Below are 9,301 nucleotides of genomic sequence, written 5' to 3'. Positions count from 1 at the left end.
GCCCGGGGAGCATCCCAATGCCATCCCTTCCCAGCAGCCCAAGGCAGCACAGCGCATGCTGACCCCGGGTGTCCTTACAGCAGAGCCCCAGCTGCCCCGCTGGAGCACAGAGACCTGGAGGGGAGGAGGAGGGGAGACGCTTTAGGCAGCCTGCCCCCTCCCCAGACACCCCCGGGCATGGAAAGGCCCCGCGCCCTGCCAAGCCGGCGAGTCGCCACTCGTGCCGCGGTGCAGAGGTGGCCACCTCCTGCGTGCTCTGGGCTGGCGCAGCCTTGCCCTGAGCCGGGGGAAGGTTCCCTGTGCCTCAGTCCAGAGTCCTCACCTGCAAAGCCTCATTTTCAGGGCCAAAATCCTCATTTTTGGGGCCCCAACCTGTCTGTTCTTGCCCACAGCCGCGTATTTCCCTGTCCCACTTCACCGCTCTCCACAGCTTCCCCAGGAGGGGACGTGAGAGGGAGGTGCTGAGCTCTGCTGCTGGGGTCCAGGGACAGGATGCGTGGGAACGGCTCAGAGCTGCGTCAGGGCAGGTTCAGCTGGGCTGAAGGATCCGTTTCTGCACCGAGAGGGCGGCCGGGCGCTGGGACAGGCTGCCTGAGAGGCGGTCGGTGCCCCCGGCCTGTCCGTGCCCAGGAGCCCTTTGGGCAGTGCCCTCCATGCTCTGCTGTCAGGCCGGGCCAGCCCTGCAGGGCGGGCGGTTGGACGGGGCGATGGCTGCCGCTCCCTCCCCAGCCGAAGCTCCCTGCTCTGCCGTGCCCACAGGGTCACCGCGAGCACCCAGCCCACCCTGTGGAGTTCATCACCACATCGCCTGGGAGCAGGGCAGGCACCGGCGGAGGGGAGAGCGGCCCCTCAGGCAGCCAATAGCGGAGAGCAGCACCTCAGGGGAGGGTGGGCACTGCATCTGGGCAGAGTGACAGCACTGTCAGCCAATGGCAGGTCATCACTTCAGGTGAAGGGCAGGCACTGCAGCCCAGCAGCCTGACCACCTGGGGTCCAATCAGAGGCAGCAGCACCTCAGGGGCGGGTGGGCATTGCATCTGGGCAGAGTGACAGCCCTGGCAGCCAATGGCAGGTCATTCCCTCAGGTGAAGGGCAGGCACTGTAACCCAGCAGCCTGACCACAAGGGGGCCAATCAGAGGCAGCGTCACCTCAGGGGAGGGTGGGCACTGCATCTGGGCAGAGTGACAGCACTGTCAGCCAATGGCAGGTCATCACTTCAGGTGAAGGGCAGGCACTGCAGCCCAGCAGCCTGACCACCTGGGGTCCAATCAGAGGCAGCAGCACCTCAGGGGCGGGTGGGCATTGCATCTGGGCAGAGTGACAGCCCTGGCAGCCAATGGCAGGTCATTCCCTCAGGTGAAGGGCAGGCACTGTAACCCAGCAGCCTGACCACAAGGGGGCCAATCAGAGGCAGCAGCACCTCAGGGGAGGAGACTGACAGCCCTCCCGACCTCTGCCGGCCAAGACTACATGGGAAGGAGGCGGGCCCCGATTGCAGCCAGGCCCAGCTTCACCATGGCTCCTGTGGGGCCTTCCCCGAGGCCGAGCAGCCCCTGGACCAGGCCCAGGGCCCCTCCTCCCCCCTTGCAGCGCTCCTCTCTGTCTCCTCTGCACCCCCCAGCTGTCCCCGTGTTCTGGAACCCCCCGTCTCCATGATGGTGAGGCCGCCGGGGTGGCGGTGGGGTGGACAAGGCTGGGTGGGGGTGATGCTTGCCCTGGGCCATCGGCTCCCCCACATCCACTCCGCGCAGCCCCAGCGACCCCGCAGCAGCCTGCAGGGTGGTGAGGAGGGGCAGGACGTGGCTGCCGTCCAGCGTCTGCCCTGAGGTGGCGAGGACGGGGGGGATGTGGGGCTGGGGTCTGCCCCCCGGAGCAGGGGCGTCCCAGGGCTGATGCTCTCCCCCATCCCCACAGCTCCTGCACATCATCTCCTTCCTGATGCTGCCCGCCCTGCTGAGACGGGGCCAGACCTGCCCTTGCCTCCACGAGGGCTGCGACAGCGAGGCCGCCTGCACCTCCTCTGCACCGCTCTCTGCCCCGCCGCCGCCAGCGCCCGCCCCTGCAAGAGGGCCACCATCCTCAGCTGTGAGTCTGTCATTGCCAAGGGACGGGGTGGGGGTGGCGCTTGGTCTCCAGGACTCATCTTTAGTGTCCAAACTTTTATTGTAGGTTTTAATGCCTTCTTTTTAGGACCCAAAGCCTCCTTTTTAGGGTACAAACCCTCATTTCTAAGTTCCAAACCCAGGGCTCATAGCATCATTTTGAAGGTGCAGAGCCTCCTTTTCAGAGTCCAAAGCATTGTTTATAGGGTCCAAAGTCTCCATTTGAGGTCTCAACCCTCATCTTTATCTTCAAAACCCTGCTTTTCAGGAGCCAAAGCCTCCATGTAGAATCAAAACTGCTCCTTTAGACTTAGAAGCCTTGTTTGTTTGATGTCCCAAGCTTCATTCTGAGGGTCTAAAATCCCATTTCAACAGTACAAAGCCCTGATTTTCAAACCCAAAGCATCACTTCAGGGCTTAAAACCATCAGAAGTTCAGGGTTCAATGCCTCAATGTAATTTCCAAAGCCCCATTTTCAGGGCCCAATGTTGCATTCTTAAGCCCCAAGCCATCCTTTGGCGGGTCTAAACTCTACTTTGAAGGGTCCCAAGCCCTCTTTTACACCTGAAAGCCTCCACTGGAAGTGCCCAGAGCCCTCTATTTGGGACGAAATCTCCATTTCTGGAGGCCATGGAGGAACCAAGTCGTTCCCCTCCTTTTCAGGGTCTAAAGCGTCCCTTGTAGCATCTAGCCTATCCTTTGGAGTGCCCAGAGCCCCATTTTCAGGGCTGAAGCCCTCGTTTATGGGATCCAAACCTGTCTTTTATCACTCACAACCTTCTTTTAGGGCCCACAGTTCCATTTTGAGGGTCCTAACTCTCATTTTGGAGGCAGAAAGCCTCTTTTTAGGCTCCAGAGCTATATTTCTAGCATCCAAAGCATCATTTTGACTTTCCAAAGTCTTAGCTTTGGTGGCAGAGCAGAGAGCAGCCTGGTCCCACTGAGCGCAAGGCTGCTCTCCTGCCTCGGCTGCCCTCAGCCCGCCGTTGCTCTGCACACCGCTGCCCACGCGATGACCCACAGAGGTCCCTTCCAACCCCTAACACACCGCCCTGGCAGTTTTCCTGTGGAGCGCTGGGGACAGCTGCCCAGGGGAACGGGGAGATGGCTCTGCCCCGTCCTGCTGCGAGAGCAGGGCTCGGCCCTGGTGCTGAGGGCACTGAGCGTCTGCCTTGCTGCTCTCCAGCTCCTCCGGCGTGCGTGGAGCCCTCCGTCACCAGGCATGGGAAGTGTGCGGCTCCAGCGTACGCACCCGTGGGTGTCCCAGGGCACACGTGGAGATCCCGCCTGGACCCGGGGAGTGACAGCTCTGCAGCCGCTCGTTCAGGCGAGGTGAGCACGCTTTGTTTTTGCCCTGCGTTAGTGGGGCACGAAGCACTCAGCCCAGCCCTTGAGCGAGCTGTGCATGCTTTCAGCCAGCTGGCACTTGTGCCGCTGCTCAGGAGAGCCCCTGCAGGTGAATTTGCCGCCTTGGCTTGAAAAACAGGCCAGCACTTCCCTGCTCTTGGGCTGTTGTCCTCTGCCCTCGGTGATTCCTGCCCTGGCAAGTCCAAGAGACGCCTCTGTGAATGCCCGCCTGTGCAGTGCGTGTCCTTCTGGCCTGGGGCCGTCAAAGCAGATCTCCCTGCAGCTAAGTGATGGCTGGGAAATGCGTACCCTTGCAGCCCCAGTGTCCTCCAGTGACAACCTGCTGGTCAGCTGAGTCCCCAGGGCTGGCTCAAAGCCTGCACAGTGGGACGCAACTGCTGCCTCACAAGACCTCTTTCTGTCCTACAAGAGGTCGATGGTGATAGCACCATCTGGAGGGCACAAAGCCTTTTTTTAGGGTCCAAACCCTCCTTTGCAGGGTCAAACCCTCATTGATAAGTTGCAAGCTTCGCTTTTACAATTCACAGACTCCTTTTAAGGGACCAAAGCATTCTCTTGAAGGCCCAAAGTCTGATCTGAGTGTCAAAGGGCTCCTTTTTAGAGTCCAAAGCCTTATTTGTAGGGTCTAAAGTCTCCTTTCATGGCACCAAAGCCTCATTATCTGGATCCATAGCCTAATTTAGAGGATCCAGTCGGCAAGCTGGAGGGTCCAAAGCCTCATTTTAGCATCCAAACTGCTCATTTTGGGTACAAAGCCTCACTTGTTTAATGACCGAAGCCTCATTTGGAGGCTCCAAAGACCTGTTTTTAGCATACAGAGCCCTAGCTTTTGGCACCAAAACATCATGTGAGGGCAAAAGTCCTGATTTGAGGGTTCAGCATCTCATTTTCATTTCCAAAGCCTTATTTTCACATCCCAATGCCCCATGCTTCAGGCCCAAACTCTTTTTTGGAGAGTCCAAAGTCTCACTTCTAGGGCCAAACCCCTCTTACAGCTCTAGGCCTGCACTGGAGTGTTTCGTTTTATGGGGCAACAGAGGAACCAAGAGGTTCCCCTCCTTTGCAGGGCCCAAAGCGTCATTTGTAGACACTCTCCATCCATTTTAGATCCCAGAGCCTTATTTGCAGGGCGGAAATCCTCATTTTTTTGGGTCCAAAGCTGTCTTTTATTAGCCATAGACTTTCTTAGGGCACACCGTTCCCTTGTTAGGGTTTAAACCCTCACTTTCAGAGCAGAAAGCATCTTTTTAGGATCCAAAGCTCTATTGGTAGTGACCTCCCCAGGGCCAGGACTCTGCGCTTCCCCTGGCTGCACTTGTTGGGGCTCTGCTGGGGCAGGGTGCGACCCTGGGCTGGTGCAGAGAGCAGCACCACGTCGTGACTCTGTGCAGGAGCAGGGTTTTGGGTGCCACCGTCGCGAGGCTGCGCCCAGCAGTGCAGGCTGGTCGGGGAGCAGCGCCCCGAGACGTGGGGGCAGAGGGTGCGGGAAGAGGGGGACAGGCGTGGGGTGCTGAGCGATGGGGCACGGGCTGGCCCTGGAGACCCCCGGGCTGGAGACATCTGCCCCGGGACCAGTGCAGAGCTGCAGGCCTGGAGCTGGGCAGCACTTGCCTTGGGGGAGAACAGCAAAATAGTGCCTGGCACGCGCAGAAGGACCCCTCAGCGTTCACATCCCACCCCTCCCTGTAAAAGAAAAGCTAAAAAGGGTGAGGACAGCAAAGGCATCTGCGCTGTTGGTAACACTGAGACTTTTTCTGTCATTTGCATGCGATTCTTTTATTTGGCTAATGGGATCTGGGAGCCCTTGAGGGCCAGCGTGTGCTGCAGCTGGTGGCCCAGTCCTGGTTCGGCCGTCTGGCGAGGGCCCCTCCAGGGTCCCTGGTGTGGTGCTGGCCTCTTGTTGGCTGGAGAGTCCTCAGAGCTGCTGGTGCTCCTCTTTGGGGGTGGCCGTGGCCCCCCGGGGGCGTTCCCTGCCCCAGCTGGTAGTGGAGGGCCTGGGCACAGCCTCCCCAGGCTCCTCCTGGGGCTCTTCTTGCTCCGTGGGGATGGCAGCGGGAGCAGCGGGGCAGCTGCCAGGTGCCCACCAACAGCGGCGCATGAGGTGCCGAGGAGCTCGTCCGTGCCGGATCTCGCAGGGCTGCCGGGGGAGGCAGAGACCCTCCTCAGGAGGCAGCGGGGTCGGGGGCATCTTGGTCAACATGGCCATGATGGTGTCTTCCACCATGGCTGACTCCAACCCCCTGTTGTCAAAGATCTGCTCCAGCTCCTGCTGGACCCAGGGCTGCATGGTCTGCAGGAGCATTGGGTGGTTCTGGAAAAGGTCCATCCCGTTCGGGGCACAATATAATACAGACAATAATAAACTGTATAGCGCAGTCCCATACCTACCATACCCACAATACCCACAATGGCTGCAAAACAATAAAAACTACACAATACGTACTGTACAGAGCAATGCATACTCTACATACAGTAATCTACATGCAACATATTATAAAACAAAATACCTTAGAAAACTAAACACTCGAGAATGACCAAGCGCCACCCCCACCCCGTCCCTTGGCAATGACAGAGCCAGCGTGGAGCGTGCTCCATCTGTGTTTCGCTGTGCTTTGTGCAGGACAGGATGGCAGTGCTTGGCTATGCTTGGTTGATTTGGCTTGCACATCCCTGCTTGCCTGCCGCGGCTGTAAGCAGATTGGCTCTTCAGCCCCCAACCAGGTGCCTACTGCCTGTAGTAGTTCCGTTCTGCGGTGTCAGTTTCTTTGGGAAGGACCTGGTGGCAAGCGGCTGCGCAGAGCGGGGTGGCAGTGAACTTCCCAAAGAGGCTATGGTGCCACACTTGGTTTTCCCGGCTAGCTGTTAGCAGGCAGCACTGGGAGGCAGGCGCTGCTGCCTGCCACGAGGTCTGCAGAGCCTCGTCCCGCAAGCGGAGCATTCAGCGGGGGTCTGCTGGGGGTGTCCGAGCCCAGCTTCTGCCTCCCCTCCTGCTCGGAACCCTCCATGTTGCCCGCCCCCCCCTAGAATCCACCGTGCCCAGCACCCGGAACCAGCCACTCTGTGACATCAGCCACGGGGCCAAGGGTTCCCTGGGCAGCGGGACTGCTGCAGGCACTACGTCGGCTGCTGCACTGCTGGCCACCAGCTCTCGCTTCTTGCAGCTGCCACGTGCCGCTGGCAGCCATGAATTTTCTCCCCGTCCTGGTCCTGCTGGCCGTGTGCTGGCCGGCGTACGGCATGTGGGACAACTGTGGGTAAGTGGCCCGAGGCTCTGGGAGGGAGCTGGGGCAGCCCTTGTGGGCTTCACTGGCGGGTGCTCGCTTTTCCCCCTGGCCACACCAAAGCTTCCCAAACGCCATGTGGGAGCCTCAGTTCCTTGCCAGCAGCCAGGCCGCTGGCACAACTCGCCTACGGGGCTCAAGCACAAACAGGGGTAGATGGACGCATGCCCCACAGGGTTCCGCGGCCCTGCTGTCCATGCAGCGCCTGGTGGGGGGGAAGGGGGCTGACCTGCAGCCTGAACAGCAGCAAGCCACCGAGCAGGACATTCATCAGTTTCTGCTTACAGAGGGACCTGCGGGCACCGGCCCGTGGATTCTTACTACGGCATGTCACGCGTCGTGGGTGGCACCGATGCCCAGCTAGGGGCCTGGCCCTGGATCGTCAGCATCCAGAAGCCCATCATAGGAGGCATGGCGCATGTCTGCGGAGGGTCTCTCATCAGCCCACAGTGGGTGCTGACAGCAGCCCACTGCTTCATCACGCCCGGGTAAGGAGGACCAGGGAACAGCCCCACAGCACTAGCACGTGCCCGCTCCACAGCAGCACGTGCTAGCGCCATCCCGCTTCCCTGCAGCACGCCCAGTGCCTGGGCACTGCCAAGCCCAGCTGAGAGACTGCTCGCGAGAGGGCTGGGCTCACGCCACGGCTTCCTAGCAGCCTCCCGCCCGACACTCCTTGTGCCCAAGGCGTGCTAGGGCAGTCGCACCCTCCGTAGCGCTGCCTTCCTCTCTGCCCTGTGCAGCAGAAGGCAGGCAACTGCTGGGCTGCTTGCAGCACGGGGCTGCGCTCCCTCTGACCCCTCTCTCCACCTGCCTTGCAGGCACATCACCATGTGGCACGTGGTGATCGGGGCCAGCCACTTGACTCAGCTGGGCCCTGAGACCCAAGTGCGCACTATTAAGCGGCTACTGGTTCACGAGCACTACTACAACATCACGCAGAGGAACGACATTGCCTTGCTGGAATTGGACCAGCCTGACCTGTGCGGCTACTACGTGCAGCTTGCCTGTGTGCCCGACGCCTGGCTGAGAGTGTCGCAGCTGAGAAGCTGCTACGTCAGTGGCTGGGGTTCCACGACTGCAAGAGGTGAGTTCCCAAAAGGGAGGGGTGTCCTGAGCGCAGGCTGGGCACACTGGGGAGGCGGGGTGGGCTTCCTGACAGCAGAGGCGAAAGCCAGAGTCGGGCTGCGGGGTGCATGCCGATGGAGAGGTGGGCCTGGCCCATTACCCCAAGCAAGACAGAAGGGAGACAGCAGCGGCACAGTGCCTCTGGAGACGCAAAGCCCAGCCCTAGGGCAGGGCTTCAGCCAGACGCCGGGGAGGGGGGGGGGGGAGGAGAGGAGAACTGGCAGCGAGCTGCTGGCTGTTAACTCCTTTCTGTGCTGACAGCTGGGGGACCAAGTTATGTCCTGCAGGAGGCCAAGGTCCGCCTCATCGATATCAAGCTCTGCAACAGCAGCCGCTGGTACGGAGGGGCCATCCACAGCCACAACTTGTGTGCTGGCTATCCGCAGGGCGGCATCGACACCTGCCAGGTAGGAGCGTGCTACAAGTCCACCCCCAACAGCACAGGCAGCCCTGTGGCAACCGCCCAAACCTGCCCCAGCGCGTGCTTTGCCTGGCAAGTCAGCCTGCCACTGCTGGGTCCCCTCCACTCTTGGGGTTCACCTCCCCTTGCCCAGATGCAGGTCCTTGCCCAGGGCCGCCCTTGTCCCAGAGGCCTGGCTCTCTGCCCACAAAGCCCATCTAGTGCTCTTGGCAGCCCACAGCTCCAGAGCCCAGTCCTGCAACATCCCCCTTCCACACATCCAGGATCACTGTGCAAAGAGGACAGAGAGAGAGCCCTGCCTGACTGGCCCACCACCCCCTGCCAGACAAGCTTCTGTAGGCTCCAGCACCTGAGCAGAGCCTTTGTGTGCAGTCAGGACAGCTCTGGCAGCTGCTGCGGGAGAGAAGGAGCCAGCCAGAGTGCTGACCGGGGCCACCCAACACCACCTTAACCCTCTCTCCTCCGCTGCAGGGTGACAGCGGTGGTCCTCTGGTCTGCAAAGATAACACCTACGACTACTTCTGGCTTGTTGGAGTGACCAGCTGGGGGAGAGGCTGTGCCAGACCAAACCAGCCTGGAGTCTACACCTCCACGCAGCACTTCTACGACTGGATCCTGCTACAGATGGGACTGCGCTCAGCAAGAAGAGATAGTCCAACAGCACGGCCATGGAGTCATTTTCTCTCCACCTCAAGCCCCTCTCAGAGGCCAAGGCCAACACCAGCACCAACACAGTCGGGCAGCATTAGCTCCTGTCCATTTCCACGCCAGAAGCTGGTGGAATTCTTTACTCGGCTGAAGGAGCTCCTGCAGTTCCTCAGGGGAAAAAAGGCTTGAGGAGCAGGATCAACAGGAACCAGCGCAGGCTGCACTGGACCATGATGATTTCCTTCTGGGGCAATGCCTGCTGCTCCAAAGGCAGCCTCGGCATCAAAGGCCTGCTCTGTGCTGCCCGCTCTCCTCCCTGTGGAGGATGAAGCATTAAAGGACTGGGGACATG

The 9,301-nt window shown here is 60.3% G+C and overlaps 1 protein-coding gene across 1 annotated transcript; it reads left to right on the top strand.

The window, feature by feature from the left end:
- The first annotated feature begins 5,606 nt into the window (after nt 1-5,606).
- LOC142364835 (acrosin-like) lies at nt 5,607-7,249 on the top strand. The gene is made up of 2 exons (XM_075444956.1): nt 5,607-6,725; nt 7,040-7,249. Exons 1-2 carry the CDS (start codon nt 6,655-6,657, stop codon nt 7,242-7,244), a joined length of 276 nt encoding a protein of 91 aa, XP_075301071.1. The 5' UTR covers nt 5,607-6,654; the 3' UTR covers nt 7,245-7,249.
- Nucleotides 7,250-9,301: the final 2,052 nt, after the last annotated feature.

This window comes from Opisthocomus hoazin, chromosome 29 (assembly GCF_030867145.1).
Source record: "Opisthocomus hoazin isolate bOpiHoa1 chromosome 29, bOpiHoa1.hap1, whole genome shotgun sequence".
Classification (NCBI taxonomy): domain Eukaryota; kingdom Metazoa; phylum Chordata; class Aves; order Opisthocomiformes; family Opisthocomidae; genus Opisthocomus; species Opisthocomus hoazin.
The sequence above is the reverse complement of the archived record's forward strand: the minus strand, read 5'-3'. Positions and strand labels throughout refer to the sequence as shown.

Excerpts from the sequence above, each read along its gene's own strand:
- LOC142364835 (XM_075444956.1), top strand. The coding sequence starts at position 6,655 with ATGAATTTTCTCCCCGTCCTGGTCCTGCTGGCCGTGTGCTGGCCGGCG. Across the intron at positions 6,726-7,039 it reads GGCATGTGGGACAACTGTGG|AGGGACCTGCGGGCACCGGC; the intron begins GTAAGTGGCCCG and ends TTCTGCTTACAG.